The sequence below is a fragment of the Urocitellus parryii genome, chromosome 9 (genome assembly GCF_045843805.1).
Source record: "Urocitellus parryii isolate mUroPar1 chromosome 9, mUroPar1.hap1, whole genome shotgun sequence".
Lineage (NCBI taxonomy): Eukaryota > Metazoa > Chordata > Mammalia > Rodentia > Sciuridae > Urocitellus > Urocitellus parryii.
The window spans coordinates 105,892,123-105,915,047 of NC_135539.1; the positions used below are offsets into that span (position 1 = coordinate 105,892,123).

General features: G+C 34.2%; 1 protein-coding gene across 4 annotated transcripts in view; it reads right to left on the minus strand.

The window, feature by feature from the left end:
• Positions 1-22,925, minus strand: part of Rps6kc1 (ribosomal protein S6 kinase C1) — a 202,428-nt gene that overhangs the window by 91,974 nt on the left and 87,529 nt on the right. For all 4 annotated transcript variants that reach the window (XM_026387436.2, XM_026387435.2, XM_026387433.2 and 1 more), the window contains one exon: positions 5,355-5,470. In XM_026387436.2, coding sequence (XP_026243221.2) covers positions 5,355-5,470 — 116 coding nt within the window. The remainder of the gene's footprint in view (positions 1-5,354; positions 5,471-22,925) is intronic.

The window sequence follows — 22,925 nt, forward strand, 5'->3', positions numbered from 1 at the left end:
TTAAATCTCTCTTTCTACTTTAAACCTCTATAAAAGTTACATCAGAGAAATGAACAGAGAACACCATGAAATAAAATCATCAATAAAAAAATCTCATATTTCTTATATGTAACATTTAAATTGGGTAAAATCCCACAGATCTATGGCAAAAGGAAACAAATCCACAGAATTTTAAGAACAGAAAGAGACTTTAGAGATCAAGTTAAACATTCTCAGTTTCTTTTTTTTTTTCCCCCAGATGAGAAAACTGAGAAGTAGCAAAGTAAAACCATCTAAAATGATAAAACTAGGCAATAGATAAGAGGGGATTAAAAGATCATCATTAGGGGTAACTTCAGCTCCTTTTTTAAAAAGGAGATAGTGAAATTCTAGGCAACGTGGCTGATTTCCTTGATGACAAAGGTAAAAATTTTCACTTATATTTATTAGCCACTATAGCAGATGATGTCCAGAGAAGAAAGCTTGGCTGCATCCATCTACACCAGGACTAAAGATGGGCACAAAAAGGAGAGAGACAAGAAGGGACAATGATCCAACAACCTTCAAAACCAGAGATGCTAAGATACACCACTCAACTGGCCAAGCCCGGGGCCAAGACCCAGTCAATCCAGGCTCTGTCTCACAACTCTTCTCACTACAGTGCTCTTTACAGCCTCTACCTGTGGACTGCAGTCCCCACACTAATTAAACCTACTTAGTATTCCAGTTGTACATTCTCTAACCTTTTTCACTTGTCATTCCTTATCATCAGTAAGCACTGCTCTACTCCTACCTCTTCCTTGGTGCAATACCTTCCCAAACTTTAATGTGTAAAGGACTGAATTCAAATGAAGATTCTGATTCAGTAGGTCTGGGGTGGGAAATTGAAATTCTGCATTTCCCAGAAGTTTCCCAGTGATGTTGATGCTTCTGGCTCACCAACCCCATTTGAAATAGGGCTAAGTACTCCTCCGCAAATAATCAGAGGGAATAGCCATTATTGTGGGAGAGGAGTACAAAAATAAGTAAGAGCAAAAGGAAAGCACTATCAAAAAAAAAAAAAAAAAAGTATCAGGAACCAAATTCTAAGCCCTGGGAACTAAATACACCAGAATTCCTGAACTTGGATTCTTCCATAGATTTTGGGGTTTGCAAAGACTTTCTTGGGCAGCCTACTAAACCTAATATCCAACCTCCCAAGCCTGACTTGGACCACATTCCACGCCTGACCCTTAACTGCAGCTCTATTACTGATTTACATCCCAACTGCCATTCTGCTTAGCCAGTGTCTCACTGAGGATGAAACAATAACTGAAATGGAAAAATACCTTTGAGATATTATGATAGCAGCTGTGTTCAAAATCTACAAAATATTAAGAAAGTCATGTGGCTGAGGTTGTGGCTCAGCAGTAGAACACTGGCCTAGCACAAACAAGGCCCTGAGTTCCATCCTTAGAACCACATTAAATAAGTAAGTAAATAAATAAATAAACAAACAAACAAACGAATGAATAAAGGTATTGTGTCCAGCTATAACTAAAAATAAATAAATAAATATAAAAAAGGAAAGTCATATATCCTATGTATTAAGGTTCATTCACATTTTGTAACTGCATGATAAAAATGTATGTGCACTTTAGAAGCTACACAATCTTTATGTCCTAAATTTAAATCATTTACTGTCTTTTTCTAAACTTCATTGATCTTGAGTATAGAATTCCTACAACTAAAAATAGCAAAAATTCTATTTTGAACCTTTTCAAAGGAAATCCCCTTTCAATATTAATTCTTAACTCATTCGAAGTCATTTACAATTTTTAAAAAAGAAAGTGAAAAAAATCTGTCTCCTTCAGTTAGGATTTCACCTTAACTTCAAACAAAGCTCATTTCCTTTTTATCTGAAACCTACTCCTTAAATTTTCTTGAAGTCTATCAGTAACAAAGTAATGAAGCAAAGAAAAAGGTAAAACAGTGCTTCTATTTCCTTTCTGTCCTTTGAGAAGGATATTAGCACAGAATTTTAGAACTTTAATATTTACCACACAAGTGTCTCTGAAGTTCAAAAAAGCAAAAGCTTAAGCCATCACAGAAAACTTGGGCAGAGGGGGGTCATTATTTAGACTACACCAAAGGGGAAAATTGTAATTAACAAAAATTATAAATGCCAAAAAGGATTCTTTTATTTTCCTAATCCACCAGGCTAGAAAGAAATGTTTGCCTATTGATTCAACAGAGAAATTATATCAACAGATAAATTATGAGCAGGTTAAATCATTTACATCAATCCTCTCATTGTACTGGCTGAAATTCAGATCCAAAGATGGTTAATGAAGAAGAAATCAGGAACCAGGGTGTGGCTCAGTGGTAGAGCGCTTGCCTTGCATGTGTGAGGCCCTGAGTTAGATCCTCAGCACCACATAAAAAACAAAATAAAGGTATTGTGTCCATCTACAACTAAAAAAGAAAAGTAAAAGAAGAAGAAATCATGAATTCACCAAGCTAATCATGAACCTCTGGAATTCACATAACTTAAATCACAGATAAGAAAATAATCAAGCATGTTTCTGACCAATAGGGCCAGGCTTAACAGAATAATATATAAAAGAGAGAATAAAAGCAAAAGCTTACCATAAAAGAAAAAATACACACTTACTCTCCAGTAGCATCCTTGCCTAAGAAATTTAAAAAAAAAAAAAATCCTACACACCAGATCACATTGAGTAGGTGCCCCCTTTTATCTTTTCTGAAACAATTTCCCATGATTCTACATGGCTCTTGCCATCTCTCTAACTTTTGTTTCAACTAGACATATTTATGTCTTCAATTATGCTATAAGGTTTGCAAGAGCAAACACTATGTATAGTTCCAAAGTATATCTAGATTGATGTGCACAGAAAGTCTAACAGGTGCTTAATGAATTAATATACAACCTCGTATAATCAGCTATCCTATATTAGATCTCCTTAACTTTATTTCCTTAGAAGTTATTATGCTTACAGAAAAACTTTTTTATTTTATTTTATTTTTTTTTAGTTGTCAATGGACCTTTATTTTATTTATTTATATGTAGTGCTGAAAATTGAACTCAGGGTCTCACACATGCATTCTACAACTAAGCCACAATGCCTGCCCCCTTACGGGAAATTCTGACTAATATACTTGATGGTCCTGTTCTCTAAGTCAAAACTGTAAGAAGACTTTATATATTTATTTGCCCAGGAAATAAATATATTTATCTTGCTCCATAGAAGTGACAATGGGAAACTCTAACAAGGATGCATAGGCAAAGATATTGAATGAATAAGTATACGTAGAAAATTCACAGTTAATGTTAAGGGAGTTTGTACAATGTTTAAGAATATTTATATACAAGATGGGGTTAGTATAACAAATAAGTTTATAGACTCATGTTATTTAATGTTTTTATCAATGCCCTACAAAATAAATTCAAGAATGTATATAGCAGGACTGCAAACAAGGAGGGCCACCAACCCCATGGAAAAAAGGGAATTAAATTCAATTAATGTATCAATGAATATTTAATTTAAAAAATAAAATTCAATAGTGAAAAGTTAAAGGATATAAAATGAATAATATAATTAAGACTACAATAGAGAACATGAAAAAATTAACAAGTAGAACATAGAAGAGTCACAATAGTTCAAAAGCTGAAAATGAATCAGCAAAATAGATAACAATATTTAATATGCAAATATTATGTTAGGGTAACAAATATATTACTTTAGCTTAGATGTAATCTTTTTGTTTTATAATGAATAGTCAAACACCATAAAAAATTCTCAATATAATATCTTACACTAATAAGTACAATTTTAGAAACTGTACTTTTTCCAACTATAGTGATAATGGCACTTTAAAAAAATCATACAGGAAATAAAAATGGCTCAAAAAATCAGCAACAAAAAACAACAATGGTCAAATGAATCAAGGTTAAATATTGGGCTATTCTTAAACTAAAAAAATAGACATTTTTCTATCCCCAGCACCACCAAAGAAAAATGTTTTTGAGACATTTCATAATTTTTAAAAACTATATAAAGCTAAAGTGTGTGGAAAACAGTATACAAAAGTAGTGTATGAAGCAGATATTAAGAATGGGGCTAAAATTTATTAGGCTAATCTGGATTATATCTGGTCTTTATGCTAGGTAGGCACAAAGCTTATCTAAGTTGTAGGTGGGTGGGTTGGGGAGGTACATCCATGTACAGAAGTATTTTTTTTAAACTTCATTTAATCCTAATAACAACCCAGCAAGGAATAATTACTACCCTCATTATTCAGATACAGAAATTGACGCCATCTTGCATTGACTCAAGTGGTAGAACTGTACATGAACAAGGTTACCTGCCTCTTGGATCGATTAAAATATTATAATAAACTAAACACTTTTCTCTTCTCCAGAATTTTCTTTCTTTCGTTCTTTTTTTTTTTTTTTTTTTGGATGATATTAGGAATTGAACCCAGAGGTGCTCCACCACTGAACAACATTCCCAGCCCCTTTCTTACTTTTTTTGAGACAGGCTATCACGAAGTTACACAGACTGAATCAAATTTATGATGCTTCTGGCTCAATCTCCCTAGCTGCTACGATTATAAATGTTCACTACAGCATCCCACCAGAAAATATAATCCTTAATTTGCATTAGAAAAATTTAGTTTGATATAAAGAAAAAACATACAGAAAAGTTTCTTCCAGAAATTTTTCAAGTCCAGGTAGATAAGAGATAAAAATCAATAATAAACCACATTTCTAATGTTTTAAGCATTTATCTGCCTTACAGACAAGACTACTAGTAGTCCCAAATAATCTAAATATTGCTTCTAGAATGATTATATCTGTGAACTATTGCAGATTCTCATAGGACTTGTGAATAAAGTAACAGTTTTACCATGAATCAATAAAATTGTACAGGAACTGTACAAAAATCATAATTAAACTTTAAGAAGTTTAAATATAGTATAAATTGCTGTCATTTTACAGCTGGGGAGATTTAGGGTACCATTAAGGACTAAGGAAGGGCTGAGAAAAGGAGAAAACAAGTCCTGTTTGGTTCTACTTTTGGTGATTTGCTATAATGCTTTTCCTTTCAACATTAACTTAAGAAAATTATTAATAAAATTCCAGAAACCAAAGTTCTCAAATATTCTAATTAAAAATAAAGCTGAGGGGCTAGGGTTGTGGTTCAATGGTAGAGCACTTACTAGCACATATGAGACATTGGGTTCGATCCTCAGCACCACAAATAAATAAATAAGATTGACAACTAAAAAATATTTTTTAAAAAATGAAGCTGAAAGAAAAGACATCAAAAAATAATAGTTAAAGAAAATGCAAAATAAAACATAAGATATACCTGAGATGCATCATCCAGCTGCGGCTTCCCATAAAGACTGGAGATACTTTCTGCCCTCATGAGATACTCCGCTGTTCTTCTCTTCACAGCTTCTCGGCGAGTAGGGCTTGACTCTCCTAAGGGAGACATCAAAAGTCTGGTCTTGTGAAAAATAAACTTTTTTCATCCCAATGTGAAAATTAACTTCTTTCCACCCAATTCATTTTACATTTCATCCAAGCCTGTTTACATTTCTAACTGTGAAGAAGAGATACTCAAAATTCAAAAACACATGAAAGTCATTCATTTCAATAAGATTTAAGTATTACCCCCATGAGTTTCATGTATGCAAAATTTGACACCCTCCTATTTAAGAACGAATTGAGAACTTAATGTATTTTAGAAGTCAAACATATAAAAAAAATGTAGCCAAGACTAGCCCTAATCCAAATCCAGACAATATATAGCTCAACTCAAAAATAAGACCAAAAGAAATGGATATTTAATAAGAGTGTGACATAGAATTGCTATGCCATGAGCTACATAAAAGTACCACAAAACTGGAAAATAAAATCATTGAGAGCATTTCTAAATTCTAACTAATCAATTTGTAAGCTTCATGGTTTTTTCAACCAGTAAAAAATTTTCGTGCATCTTTATAACTGAAAACAGGAATGTGACTGAAATTCCTATAATATAAAATTATGTGAAACTGAGTACATCATTGACCCTATTTGGGTCTCAGCTTCCCTAAATAAAGGGTATTCAAAATAACCTCCAAAGAACTCTCAAGACTTCAAAAGAAGTGGTTAAAACTTTGAAGTGCTGGGCTCTCTCCAGAATGGGATGATTTTACCCATTTCATGATTGACTAAGATATAGCATTTCATTTGAAGAAGGGATTCTGCTGTAGTTTGGACCTTAACTCTCCCCGCAAAGGTCCTGTTTTGTTAAACATGGTCACTAGCATAGTGCTACTAGGAAGAAGTGGTGGGATCTATAAGAGGTAGAGTTTAGTCAGGGGTCTACAACTCATTGAAGGTGTGCTCCCACGGTGAGTGCGGGACCCTTGATCTGTTGCTCTTTCATCTCTTTTGCTTCCTGGCCATGAGATGAGCAGTTCTGCACTGCCACATTCTCCCACCTCGATAAGTTGCCTCACCACAGGCCCAAAATAATGAGGCCATTCAATCAAAGCTAAAACCTTCAAAACTGAAACAAATATTTTCTCTTTACAAGTTGATTGTTATGATGATATAAAATTTACTAACATGGATCCCATGGCTGAAAGTCAAAAAGTTTGAAAACCAGTGTATCATACGATCTTTAAGGGTTCCTTTCATAAATATTATTCTGTAGTATTCTAAGTGATTCATGACTCATTTTGATCAAAGCACTTAACAGATGGTACTATTATCATAATTCATCCTATGCATCTTCTTAATGAAGTTAACCAAAAAGAAAGTACCCTGTAGAGGAAAATGCCTTACATTACATTCTAGAAACTCTGATGAGTTATCTAAATTCTGGTTCTGCCTCTCATGGGTCATATGGCAAGTCATCTCAACTCTCTGACCCCCTTCCTCATGCCCTAAAATGGAAGTATATACTTCTAATGATCATGGAAAGTGAAAGAGAAAACATATATACATGGAATTACAACTGAGCCAGTCATATAGGAAGCACTAATTGTAAAGTTTTTAAATGCTGGCTTTTTCCTCAAAACTAAATCCTACAAAATGGTATTTCCTGAATTACTAAATTGAAGATAAATGGATTATAGTAAAGCAAATATTTTTTCCTTAGACCACCACGAGTGGAAAACCTCTATTTATTTCTGCCTGGAATGGTATCTTCTGCTTTTCTAGGAAATGCCCCTTTCTCTCTTCAGACTTTCCCAGTCTTTCCCTATCTCCAAGTGGTTTGAAGGAAAACTGTTCTATGTCAGATCTCAGTTCCTCTAGCTACAAAGCTCTGTCTACTTAGATCGGGGTGGGCTTCCCTGTACCAAGCTGCATAGAGCCTTACTCAACTGGCCACAGCTGGGGAAGAAAAAAATGGCCCAATACAAACTGGACCTTCTCTGTTTTTGAAGCTATAGGTAAAAGGACTGGGAAGCACCAGCAGCCACAATTCCTGCCAAAGTAAAAGATCTGAAAGGAAGAACTTGATACAGAGAAAAGATGATATGGAAAACCAAAAATCAAAAAGAAACCCTAGTGTGACTAGGGTCCCTGATTCCAGGTGAATCTATATTCCTGTCTTTCTTTGCATAAAGTAGTCCAAATGGGGATGCTGGCACATGCTAACCAAAGAATTCTCATGGAATACAGACCTCAAAGAAAAACTGTAATGAAGTTGAGATTGCAATTTTGCTAAATAACTTTCCTTTTATATCTTTTACATTATCATTCTACCTCTTCTCTCCTTCATGAGTAATTCATAAATACAACTGGTCTTGCCAGAGAGAGGGACCTCTATTTCTTTTTTAAATGTGGAACAATCTATATTTGTTAACTTTCCAACTCCTCAAACAGCAATTAAAATGTCAGTATGCTTCTGTCCTTAAAATGTCCTTACTTCCTACGCCCAAGGTTTCCCACTCAAGTTGAAAACATGGGTACAAACCATGGACATCAACCTAAATAAATGTGACACACTTTGAAGATACAACGTCCCTCATAAATAACAGCTAGTCATTATTTCTACACGCTGCTAGTCCTTTTTTATGGTTTATTGTTTTGGACTCTGTTATTGCCAGTATCCTTAGCTCTTCACATTTCAGGTTACACATTTTAAGCCCTAATAAACCCTAATTTGAAATCTGGGGCTCCCCTTAGGCTCAATTCCAATAGAAACTGTGACACTTTCGTTTTTTTAATTCAGCGTGTCCACAGCCTCAAAATTTGGCTCTATTCAAATTAATAAACTCATCTCACAAAATAACTTGAAATTTTAAAATGATAAGAAACAGAATATGGTTTTAATCATATTTTGTAATCAAATGCTGTTTTTTAAACTTCTGACTCTTCTGCCACTTTCTAGATAATATCCATGGTAACAAAGAAACAAGAACCAGAAGCCAGCAGCTGAAATGGACTCCTGCTGATGATGGTGAGCCCACTTCCATGGAAACTTATGGCCAAGTAACGGAAATACTGGAAGGTTTTTTCAATGCAGCCTTTTATATAGATACTATGATTTCTTCCTTATCAGCCCTTACAAAGAGGTCACATCTACTGCTGATAAATAGTGGCAGCCAAGAAAGAAAATCACCTCTTGCAGATATCTGCTGATGAAGACTCAAAGAGGTTTTCTGAGTAGATTTCCAGAATAACTCTTACTGATAAAATTATTGATAAGTGTGATTTTAAACAGATTTTAATTGATTAAAAATGTTTAATTCACTCTAACTTCCTTGGTTTTCTGTAGTTTGCTCTTCCCTTTCAAACACACATGGGCTTACATGTGTGCACATTGACAGTTCTTAATGACTATTATTCAAGGAAATCGTATCTAAATTCAACTTTCAATCCCATATTAGGTCATGTAGCTATTATTTCTTCAATAACATAGCCACACAGAATACTTTTCAAAGGGAATACATGATTTATATTCTACCTAAAGACAAATTAATACCTTCAATGAGTTTCTCTACATTTCTGCTAATCATTCACATAGAGCACAAATTTCCACTGGGTTTTGGCATTCAAAAGAAAAAAAATTGCTTCCATTATTCAATAACTGTGGTGGTTAATCTTGGTTGTCAACTTGCTGAATTGAGAGACCACCTAGAAAATTGGCAAAACATCTTCTGGGTGCATCTGTAATAGTGTTTTCCAGAGATGATTAGCATATGGGTCAGCAAACTGGGGCTGTGTTTAGCGGGGAGACCTGCCCTACATGTGGGTAGCACCACCCAATAGGCTGGGGGCCCAGATGGAACAAAGAGCACAAGTGGTGATGGGATTTGCTGGTGCATGCAAACTCAATTCTTCTTAAACATCTGTAATTTTTGCTTCTGCCATCATCTTCAGACATCAGACTGCAGATTGTTCAGCCTTTTAAGACATACTAGATCCAGTGACTCTCCAGGGAGCTTCCAGGACTTCAGTCTTGCACTGAGGCTGCATCATTGGTCCCCTTATTCTGATACTTCCAGTTTCTTGAACTGAGCAGCTACCAGTTTTCCCAGCTCTCCAGTCTGCAGGTAGCCATTATGGGATTATCTAGCCTAAGGCAGTATAAGCCAACAATTAAATTGCCTCTTATGTATAAGTTCTGTTCCTCTAGAGAACCCTGGCTAACTCAATAATAATCTCTCTGTCAAAAAAATTTGGTGTACCATAAAAGTTTTCTTATGTGCACTTATGTGATAAACCTACTGGGAAGATGAATATAGGATGACTACAGAATGTGATCTGTGAAACAAAAGAGTATAGCTGAGTAAATAGGAGAAGAAATTCCAAAGTTATTACCAAAATATCTAGAAACACTGGACAACCTATTTTGCATTTCTCTGGACACCAACTCTGACTTCATTCACTAAAAGTTGTTTTATAGAAGATATGGTCTATAGATAATAGATATGGAAATTCTGATTTTTCCAAGAACACATCACTATTTGGTACCCCTTCATGGTATCATATCCTATTTACAAGAAATAAATTTTCTCTCTTTTATAATTAAGAAGATTAAACTCAAGTATGTGAAATTTCTTTCTCAATTACACAGTTAAAGTAAGAAGAGCCCGAACCTAAATCAGCTCTTTTAGGGTACTTTCAGGGTACTTGCCATCAAACCAAGTTACCTTTCAATATAAATAAAGTAACTGAATTTGAATGTGATTATTCTACTATTTGAGTAGAACAAGAAAACTACAAAGCCCAAGTATAGGTGAGTATGGCAACAAAGATGGAGAGAAAATAAATATAAGAATTTGAGAAAGGTACCCATCGAACAATACACAGAATAGAGTTAGAGAAGAGAGATACCTAAGATGATAAACATGGACATAGGAAAATCAGAGCTATAAAAAATATACATAACTCTATGTAAAAGGAATATGGAAAAACACAATCTAAAGCTGGCATGATTGGACTAAAAAGAGAATATACATTCTGATGTAATTCTACAAAAAAAATCATCATAGCAGTGTCAGTGAGGTGAAGATAGGTCTTTTGGGGGACTGATCTCTCTAATACCTTTGTTACCCAAATATTATATCTGGAAAACAAAGGTCTTTTCTTGTTACCCACAAAAGAAAAAAGAGGCATTTTCATTATGAAACTAATAAAAACTGATTTTACAAAAGTAAAAATTGTTTTAATTCTGCTCTTCTGCCCTTAGTCACTACTACATGTATTTTGCTATGAATATAGCAAACAATCTCACTATTTATTCAACAAAAGAAAAGGAATACTGAAAGAACTTGCTTATTTAGACTTCTTGAAAGACAGTTGTCTATATCTGTATTTCATGGGAAATTTTAAGGGAATTTTAAGGGTATTTTTCACTAGAATTTTTACCACATGCACAGAAATTAATCTCTACATAAGACTGTGCTGATCACATCTTATATTCTTATTTCTTATTCCTACTCCATAGATACTTTCCAATAGGCCTTATGCTGCTGGACTTGGTTAAAACATGCCTGGTTTCACTGAGATTTATCCCATTAGAAAGAACATCCAAATCAACCTGATTTGCTGGAATGAGTTTTTGTTTGTGGGTTTTTTTTTTTTTTAAACAACTTTAGTCACATACAAGAATACTTCTGTTTCAGATGGCCTTGGATAACTACAGTTTTTTTTTCCTTAAGTGCTGATTTATTATATTTAATGGTGCTTTGTTCTTTTCAGGTATAGCCTACCATTTCTGCTTTATGCTAAGTGTTTTAACTACAAAAGGCAACCTTGGGAAAAACAATAATTTATGGTTCTACGTGTCTACTCCAACACTGAAGCCATCAGCTTTTCCGTGTATGACATGAACCGGTCAGTTAGGGAATCTGCTTTCTGCAGTTAGTGAGTCCCCTATTAATGTTTTAACAAAACCAATTGTTATGTGACCACTAGAAGTTCAAAAAGTCACCAGAAGAGAGTAAAAGCAAAAGTCACAATCATATTCATGCTCAAGCATTGCCTGAATTGATTGCTTTCGATGTTACTTAGTGGTTTTTCTATTATCAGTAATACTGAATGAAAACTAGCATCAGATTATACACAGTGTTAAATGCCTACAGAAACAGCCTTCTTTTAGATTCAATATTTTCTTTCTGCTCCATAACTTTTCTTTGTTTTGCAATTTTAAGAGTACCCAAAAGACTGTGACTGACGCCTTTCAAAATTATAATGCTAAGCCAGTCTACTCATGATAATAAATCTAGTCCAAAGAATAACAATAATCCCCCACATTTCCCTTATGTTTTAAAGCCAAATGGCATCTAAAAGATAAAAAGATTTAAAATAGCTAATGGAAGAAACTGAAGGAAAAAGAAAAAAAGAATCAAGACTAAGGAAGAATGGCCTAAAAAAAAGGTAAAGAAATATAGAGAAGTAAAACTCTACATAAATCAAAAAATTTTTACTTGCCATATTAGTAAATATGAATGTTTCCCAATCCCCAAAAGGCCTTTGTTCACTCTTTCACAGGTCATACAGGACATCTTAACATAAGTGGCAAATCTATGAAAGAACCCAGAGTCCAACAACTGTTTTCTGGATGTCATGATATTGATTTATATTTTTTTCTTTGAGATAATGTAAACTAATCAACAGATTACAAGTTTATTATTTGTAATCCTATAAGTTTCACAGGTTCCAGGATGACACCACAAATCATCATGCTACTCAGAATGGTGAGCAATTTAAAACTTATGAATTATGAATTTCAAGAATTTTTCATTTAATATTTTCAAACCAGAATTGACCACAGGAACCTGGAACCACATAAAGTGAAACCAAGGTAAAGGAGGATTACCCAGCTTCCTGCCTACAGATGCATTACTGCTTTCTATAACTTAGTGCCTTTCTCTAACAAACAACAGTTACACAAAATACATATCAGGGAAGGTCTGTATAATTACTGTCTTCATCATCTATGTTGCTGAAATGTATATAAAATTACATTTTAACATAAATTTATGAAAAATTGTGTAACAGTAAAAAGGGAAATAAAACAGATATCTAAGTAATTACAAGCCACTATGTAAACAGAATAAAGCCAACAAAGTTAGGCTGTTATTGTTTGACAGTTACAATTTTAAAAGATGTTTCTTAACAATTTATAAAGAAGTAAAGTATTTCTGTACAAAGACCTGGTCAGTTTTCAAATGATACCCACTTTTTTTTAATGTTGTCTTTTGGAAGTTTATTTATTTAACAATAACATGAAATAAAATAGGCTGATGCAAATTTTGTTAATAAATATACTAACTACTTTATTTTTTGGCTAAGTAAAGGTTATTGGGTGAGTCAAATTCTGGTGAGTTTGTGGAGACAATATCACACATGTGTCAAGATCAATGTTTTAAAATAGTAAACACGCTATGAAAAAGAGTTATAAATATAGAAGTTTAGATTTCAAGTCAGCCTTTTGAAACATTTTTGTGGGAAAGAAAAGGGAAAGTAGTGATACTCCTGCAAGCCTCTTTTATATGGTTATAACAACTATGTGAATTTAAAGGGGCAATATCAACTCATTTCAATTACTACCTAAGCTCTAGAACTTTGTGTACAACATCTGTAGACATAAGAGCTAGTAATAAGAATATGTAAGAAAATGTTTTATACTTTCCAGACAGTTTTCCTGCAATAATGCATCATGGTTGAGCCTTACTAATCCAAAAACTGAATCTAAAATGCTCTATAATGTTTTGAGCACTGCCACAGGACCAAAAGCGGGCAGTTCCACATCTGGCCTCATGTGACAGGTTATAGTTAAAATAAGGTGCACTAACACACACACACACATAAATTACCTCTGGTTTATGTGTATAGGGTGTGTATAAAACAAATCAATTTTGTGCTTAGATTTGGGTCCTATCCCAAACATATTTCATTATGTATATGATATATTATATACAAACATTCCAAAATCTAGAAAAATCCAAAATTCAAAACACTTTAGGTCTTAAGCATTTTAGATTCTTCTGGGACTTTAAAATTCTTTTACATTTGCTATAGGTAGTTCAAACTGCATAAGTAGTTGTATGTTAACTATAATGGTTATCTTAGGCCTTTCACCGTGTTTTCCGTATTCTCTAGTTCTTACTGAAACCTGAGTTTCTCTACTTCTGCTGGTAGGTGGGGTCTGCGTAAGCCTGAGGCCTCTGTAGCGGAGAAACACTGTTATAGTGTTAGCAACCAACCAAGGCAGGGGATGTCTGCCATCCTTAGCCCTGAGGGTAACAGGTGTAAAGTTGGAGGGTGTTGTGTTGCAGCTCTTTTGGTTTTTAACATTTTTTCAAATTTATTTTTAATTCTAATTTGTTATATATGACAGCACAATGCATTACAATTAATATTACACATAAAGAGCATAATTTTTCATCTTTGTTCCCAAAAAAACAAATACCAAATGTTTGATATAAAGAGGCTGATTCATAGAGAGATTAGGAGGGGGAGCATGGGAGGATTAGACAAACTCTAGACAGGGCAGAGTGGTGGGAGGGGAAGATGGGGGCATGGGAGTAGCAAAGATGGTGGAATGAGACAGACATTGTTACCTTAGGGTAAGTACATGTATGATACATGTACTAAGTACATGTATGATACCCACTTTTGAGACCAGTAATTTAACACAGTAAGCTACTGAGAAAAAGCAGATTTACACTGTCACTACGTCACAAGAGAAAACAGATAAGCTGAAACTTCTGTGCAATTTATACACAACAAATTCAATTATAAAGATATAACTACCTGCAACCTTAATTATTATAAAGATACAACAAGCTATGGTTATACATTATTGTATAACTCAAGAAATTACAAAATAATATTTAACTTTTTCTCAAACTGCCTAATAACCACCCAGTAATTAAAAAAAAAAAAAAAAAAAGCAGGGGCTGGGATTGTGGCTCAGTGGCAGAGTGCTCGCCTAGCATGCACAGGGCCCTGTGTTCGATCCTCAGCACCACATAAAAATAAATGAATGGAATAAAGGTATTGTGTCCAACTACAACTAAAAAAATAAATATTAAAAAAAGCAGTTCTACATTTAGGAGTTTGGGAGGTTTTTGTTGTTATTGTTTTGTTTTCTTCAATTTAGTTTACTTTACTCACAGATATCTACATTTGTCCTGATCAGAAACAAACATTTTTCAGTAATCACAGGGATCAAACCAGCCCTCTCAATTTAATGTTTTTAAACTGTGTTGCTAAAGATATAAAAATGTGCTGATACTGATGACAGAGATTGTCTAATAAAAACCCTTCGAGAATCCTCATCTATCTCTCCGCTTTTGCTGCAGAACAGCTGTGGCTCACACAGATTCACATGAATGAAAATATTTAGATGAGAAACCACCCACTTAGTTTATTTTCCATATGACTTTCCTGTAATTATTTTGTAAACTGTTCACACAACAATACATAAAAACATCTGCAAAAACAGGTAATTAATGTGTCAAGCCAAACTAATGCATTTTTTATGGTGTCCATGCTTCGTCAACTGTAATTATAACTCTTTTTTAAGCAAATGATGATGTGTTTGTTGCAATGTGCAAGTGGTTATTTTAGATGCTCTGTTTACTGTTCATACAATCTGAATATAAAACTCCACAGCTACTTTACCCCACATCAATGCTTTACCTAGCTTTTTGCTGAAGCAGGAAAGTGGTTCTCTTTTCCAAGCTATAATTTCCAGTAAACATTTTTGTCATTAAAAGATGCAACTCTCAATGTAAAAGTTGACACCAAAATAACCAACAATTCAAGAAGCATATGCCAGCAAACTACTCATCCAGACTTTACTCCTTCATGTGTAACTATAGGAAATACAGCACTTTACCCAAATAGGCTGTAGAACCCTCAACCCCCTAAGAACAAAGAGAAGTTTAAACATTCATTGTGGTTTTAATTATACTATATCCACTGCACCTGGTTCCCCAAATACATGTATTCGGGAAAGATCCAAATGAAGAACCAAATCTTTCCCAAAATATACTGTTTTGTATTCAGCTTATCCTGCCTGAGTTCTAACTACATGAGAAATCACTGTCATTACCACTACTACTATTACACATTAACTGTGTGCCAGTAATCATCCCCTGATGGCCCAAAGTATGTGATCTCTAAAGTTCTCTGTTTCCAGAGCTAACAAAATCTAAGATTAAAGAAAAAGCACAATGCTATACTATTTTGCTAGAGTTCCTTTTCTTTTTTTTTCTTTTTAAGGGGTAGGGGGTGCTATTTTTTAAAATATCAGTAACTAATTATAGTACAGAAATACCCAGGCAATTAAAAGACTCTCAATAAACAATATTTTCTGTTTGCTTGCTTTCCTAGTGGAATTTTTAAAGATAGTGGAGAATTAAATATTACAAATCCAAGCTTATTCAACTATTTTGAGACAAATTTTTTCTAAATTGGGCTGTTCCATCCTTAATTAGAATATATTAAAATTAATGTAACTTGCTTTCCCTAAGTATTAGCTACTGTGATATGCTTCAGATATCTATCCCCAACCTGTTCCCACAAAGATCAGAAAAGTATTTAACAAATCAAATGACAGTTTGCCAGTTACCAAGCCTGGGCTTTAGATCAGATTCTTACTTAGGAGAATGTAATGATGAAATCTGATCAAAATATAACAGAGCTCTAGCTCCAAGGATACTAGAATGGGAAACACATGACCAAGATAAACAGAGGAAATACTTAGAAAGGGCTCATTATAAAAGACAGAAATCAAACTCAGCATCAGATTATCAAGATGCTTCAATACTGAGTTCCATTGCTTTTACAGCTATAAATATAAATGCAATAATGCATATAATTAATGATAATCCAAATAGCTGAATTCTACACATTGTCAAATCTTGGGGATGTATTCATGTCTGTGTAGATTACTGATATACCAGACCAGAGACATTTATTCAAAAATATTTATAGAGTATTTCCTATGTACTAGGCACTATGCTAGAAGACACAGTGATGAATAACCTTGCCTTCAAGGACACTATAGGTAAGTGAGATTATATTCCTTCAATAAATGATGGCATAAATAATCATTTCATTGTAAATATGATAAGAACTTGAAGACAACAGTGTGCAGTGACAACAAAGGTCAGGAAACCTATTCTGGTCTGAGCAGAAGTAAGGGAAAGCTTCCCTGAGAAAACTGGAATTGAGGTGTGAGGAGCAAAAAGGAGTTAGTCCACTGAAGAAGCATGGTAAAGCACTCCAAACAGCACTGTGCATAGGAAATTTCTAATAAGGAAAAAAACAACTATGGTGCTTTCCAGGAGGTAAAAGGTCACTGTGATCTAAGAAGAGTAAGTGAAGACAAGTGATTCAGGATGAGCCTAAGGAGGAAGGCAGAAGCCAAATCATATGCAAAACTTGCAGGCCACAATAACTATGAATTTTATATTAAAATAAATGGGTATTTTTATGCAAGGAAAGAACATGTTAGGTTCCATTTTTAAAACATCACTCGGGTTTCTGGAGGAGAAAGAATGGATCAAAATCAAGTACGAATACAAATAGTAAAACAATCATAAAGTCATTATAAAAAAAGAGATTGACAGAGAGACTGAGGAGTTCAGTAAATCCTCTCCCTAGATAAATCCAAACAAAATTATCAAAAATATCAACTCTCCAAATCAATGATTCAAAAAAAAAATTGAAAAAATTTATACAAGAAAATGTGCTGAACTGTAATAAGAGAAACAGAGGTATTAGTGTTTCAACACAAGGCTACTGATGTCTGCTCTCAACCCAATAACACACTGGGATGTTGTAAGTGAGGATCAGCAGCCTTCCTGATGCTTGAAGGGGGACATCCAATCTGGATCACCACTGAAAAGCTTCATGGGGGTGTATGTTATGGCTTAGATGTAAGGTACCCCCCAAAAGCTCATGTGTGAGGAGACAATGCAAGAAAGTTTAGAGGTGAAATGAATGGGTCATAAGAGCCTTAACCAAATCAGTACATTTACCCACTTGAATGGATTAACTCCGTGGTGACTGTAGTGGGTAACGTATGAGTAGAGAAAACCACCACTGGAGGTATGTCTATGTGGTATATATTTTGTCCCTGGCAAGCATAGGTCTCTCTGTTTCCTTGTTGCCATGTCCTGAATTGCTTTCCTCTACTTCTACTTTCCACCATGTTCCATCTCATCTTAAGCCCAGAGCAATGAATTGAGACCTCTGAAACAGTGAACCTCAAATAAATCTTTCCTCCTCTAAAATTGTGTCTAGTCTTTTGGGGAGTGGTAAATTATCAGACTAAAACAGGGGAAGAAGATACTGAAATCAACAGCAATCAATGGCAAAGAGACATTAACAACGAAATCTGGGAAACAAGACAGCTATGGTATGTTCTGATACACTCCCAGGTATTCCTGGGGATCTTAAAAGTTACACACATGCACAGAGAACCCCAGCTATTTACGCCTTCCTGGTGAATGGGAGGTCTTGCACAAGTAGAAGCAAAAACCAGGGAAGACTTATAAACTGCCTGATCTTTGAACATAGGTCCTAACCCACACACAGATATCTCAAGGGCTCACACTGTTTATGCACAGATTCTGAACAATTCTGGGCTAACCAAAAAAAACAAAACAACAATAATAACCACCCCTGGGAAATGAGGAGGAAACAAGATCTAGAGTTACTATAATATATTTTATCTAAAATGTCAAGTTTTGAACAAAAAAGTATGAAACATGCAAAGAAAAAGGAAAAATGTGGCCCATCCAAAGGGATAGGGGGGAAACAGTCAATAAAACTGCTTCTTGAGTGGACCCAGATGTAAATCTTAGTAGACAAAGACTTAAAACAACTACTACAAATATACTTAAAGAACTAAGAGAAACCACGTTAAAGGAGTTAAATAAAGTACAAAGACAATGAGTCTTCCAATCAGATTAACAATAAAGAGACAGAATTTACATTTTTAAAAAAGAACCAAATAGAACTTCTGGAGTTAAAAACTATACCATAGTAGATTAAGCTGCCAGAAAAAAAGAATTAGCAAACTTAATGTTAGATGAGTAGCCATTATCTAGTCCAAATAAAAGTTAACAGTTAAAAAAAAAAAACAGGAAATAAAACACCAATGAAGGCCAAAATACCTGTGAAAATCATCAAACATGCTAATACACAAAATACAGTTCAAGAAATTGAGAGTGAAAAATATAGGCAGAAAAAAACATATATTTGAGGGGCTGGGGATGTGGCTCAAGCGGTAGCGCGCTCGCCTGGCATGCGTGCGGCCCGGGTTCGATCCTCAACACCACATACCAACAAAGATGTTGTGTCCGCCGAGAACTAAAAAATGAATATTAAAAAAAATTCTCTCTCTCTCTCTCTCTCTCTCCCCTCTGTCACTCTCTCTTTAAAAAAAAAAAAAAAAAAAACATATATTTGAAGAAATAATGGGTGAAACTTCCCGGATCTGATAAACATTGATCTACACATGTAGATATAACAAATACAAAAGATAAAACAATATCAAAAGGATAAACTCACCGGGTGTGTTGGCATACACCTCTAATCCCAAAAATGCAGGAGGATCTCGAGTTCAAAGCCAGCCTCAACAATTTAACAAGGCCCTAAGCAACTCAATGAGAACCTGTCTCTAAATAAAAGATAAAAAGGGGCTAGGGATGTGGCTCAGTGGTTAAGTAGTGCCCCCAAGTTCAATCCCTAGTATCAAAAAAAAGGATAAACCCTAAAGCATCCACATATAGCCTAACTATCAAAAACCAAAAGAAAGAAAATCCAAAGGAAAACATTTGTCACATATTAAGGAACCTTAACAAGAGTGACTGGCTTTATCAGGAAAATGGAAGCCAGAAAGCAGTAGGATGGCATATGTAAAATACTAAATGGGGGAGGGAGTTATCCAAAAAGAATCTGATATCCAGCAAAACCATCTTTCAAAATGGAGGCAAAAAAAACATTCCCAGACAAAGATGGAGAGAATCTGTTGCTAGCACAGCACCATACAAGAAATAATTTAAGAAAGAAAAAGCAATTTCAGAGAATAATCCAAATCCAAACCAAAAACACAATACAAGGAAAGAAATAAGAAATTACTTAGGTAAAAATGAAAGTATCAGTTTCCTCATTTTATCCAAACTGGTTTAAAAGGCAAATGCATGTGAACAGTCATTATAAAAGTACATTGTAAGGCTTATACAAAGATATAATTTACATGGAAGTAACAGCAAAACCTAGTGGGTATGGAAGGAAGCTACATGAAATAATGTTTCCATATATTAATGAAATTAGAACTATCTTATTTTAAAATATAATGTTAAATTAAAATGCTTATTGCTGTAATCTGTAGAGAAACTTATGAAAGAGAAGACTCAAAATGATAAAGTTCTTTTTTAAAACACAAAGAAAGTAAATGGTATGTAAGAAAATATCTACTTACCACAAAAGATGGGAGTAAAAAACAAAAAAGAGACATAGACATACTATGTAAAAAATAATAATCAAAATACATACTTTTTAATATTTATTTTTTAGTTGTAGTTGGACACAATGTCTTTATTTGTTTATTTTTATGTGGTGCTGAGGATCAAACCCAGGGCCTCACACATGCAAGGTGAGTGCTCTACCAGTGAGCCACAACCCCAGCCCTAATCAAAATATATATTTAAGAAAAAAAATTTACTAGAGACAAAAATATACATTACAGTGTGAAAAGATTAATCAGGAATATGTAACAATTATCAACATAACAAAAATCTAATAACAGAGCCCCAGAATAGATAAAGAAAAATCACAGAAAGAAATAGAAAATTCAATAATATTTGTCAGAGAAGTCTCAATAATTGCTAGAAAAGAGAGACAGAAAACTGGCAATGATGTAAATGAATTAAGCAATATAATCAATCAAACAAGAGTTGATGAACATCTACAGAATTCTTTATCCAACAAAAGAAAAACATGTATTCCTTTTTTTAATATTTATTTTTTAGTTATAGTTGAACACAATACATTTATTTTATTTATTTATTTTTTTGTGGTGCTGAGGACCAAACCCAGGGCCTTGCACATGCTAGGCAAGTGCTTTACCACTGAGCCACAATCCTAGCCCGGCCCCCCAGCATATATTCTTTATAAGCCCCATGGAACATTCTCCAGGACAGACCATGTACTAAGCCACTAAACAAGTCCCAATAAATTTAGAGGAATTAAAAGCATGCAAAGTATGTTCATTAACCATAATAAACTAAAACTCAGCAACAAACAAAAACTTGGAAAATACATGAATATTTTAAAATTAAAGAACATTTCCAAATAATACATGGATCAAACAAAAAACTACAAAAGAAATGGAAATTTTTTTAAGCTTAATGAAAATGAAAACAACATCTCAAAATTTAGGGGATGCAAAGAAGTGTTTAGAGGAATAATTTATAGCTGTAAGCATCTATATTGAAATGAAGATCTCAAATAACCTAAGCTTCCACCTCTTAAGATGCAATCTAAAAAATCAAGAGCAAATTACACAAAAAGAAAATGGGGGAATAAATGAAACCAATGGAACAAAAAATGGAAAAAATATGGAGAAAACAAATTAAATTAAAAATCAATTCAAAATCAACTAAATTATGTTACACCCATGTAAGAATATACATAGTGAATCCCCTTTTAATATATAATTATGATGCACTAATTAAAAATAAAAGAAGGAAGACCAAGAGAATAAAGCAAGGGGATCAGAGGGTGGACAAGGAGAGGGAAAGGGGAGACACTAGAGGATTATATTATATGCATGCTCAAACATATGTCACAATGAATCCCACTATTATGTATAATTATAATGCATCAAAAAAAACATTTTTAAAAATCAGTGCTTTGAAAAGATCAACAAAACCTACAAAATTCTATCTAAATCAACCACAAATGGCTAGGGATATAGCTCAGTTGGTAGAGTGCTTGCCTTGCATGATGAGGTTGTGGCTTAGTGGTAGAGCACTTGCCTAGCACATGTGAGGCACTGGATTTGATCCTTAGCACCACATAAAAATAAATAAATAAAATAAAGGGATTGTGATCATCTGCAACTAAAAAAATTTTTTTTTAAATATATATGCTCATTAGCCAGGAACAGTGGCATACACCTGTAATTCCAGCGGCTAGAGAGTCAGAGACAGGAGGATTTCAAATTCAAAGCCAGCCTCAGTAATTTATCAAAGTCCTAAGCAACTCAGTGAGACCCTGTCTCTAAATAAAATACAAAAAATGGCTGGGGCTGGGGCTCAGTGGTTGCATGCCCCAGGGTTCCATTCCTGGTACCCCAATAATAAATAAATATGTTCATCTTCTCAATAACAATTTGCCTTCTTTTTCGTTTTGTTGTTTGTTTGGTTGGTTTTTTTGTTGCTGTTGTTGTTTGTTTGCTTATTTGGAGACAAGGCCTTACCATATTGCTCAGGTTGACCTTAAACTCATGGGCTCCACTGAGCCTCCTGCTTCCACCTCCAGTTTAGCTGGAATTACAGGCAAGTGACTGCATCCAGTATTTTATCTTCACTTGTGAAAGTGATTTCAGCAGGATACAGAATTCTCAAAAGTCACACAAGTTTTATTGTTGCTTTTTTTTCTTTCCCTAAATTAAAGATTTTTCTTGGCTTCAGAAAGTAAGATTAGAAGGAATAAATAATGAGAAGAGGCAAAGATGTGGACAAGTGAGTTAGCAAAAGAATGCTAAGAATAAGTAATGAAAGAATGTAAAATAAGTATTGAGGGTCCACTTAAGATCAGGAACAACAAATTCTTAATGATTCAATCTGTATATAAAGTATGATTTCTTCCCACATATCTGCTTGGGTATCTGCCACAGCATGGAACTAATCTGACCTAGCTTCTAGATTACACTACACAAATTCTATATTCTATTTCCTATATCACTAGATCATTTCATTTAAAAGGACTATTACAATGTCCTGTCACAGCTTTGCCTCTTCTCATTATTTATTTCTTCTAATCTTACTTTCTGTAGCCTAGGTAAAGGCAGGCCCTTTATCAACAATGTAGGTCAGGGTATTGTTCTCCCTCCAACTATCAAACCAATAAACTACAATAAAAATCTAATTTAGAGTTCTTTGTCTCTAATCTCTGCTTCTATTCCTTCTGGGTACTCAGTTTGTGTTCTTCATTGCCTTGCAAAGCCCATTTCTCTTATGAGAAAAGGCTATCACTGGTCTGAATTCATTCAAAATAACTATTTCATAATAAGATTTTACTGTATTTATAGGCTTTTCACCCACGAGCCAAAAAAAAAAGTGTGCTATAATTAATCAGAGAATGATTTAATCACACCCTGTACAATTCAAAATTGATTTAATTGTGTATACCTCTGGCTATTCTGTAATCAAGACCTTTCTGGTTAACTAACTATCAA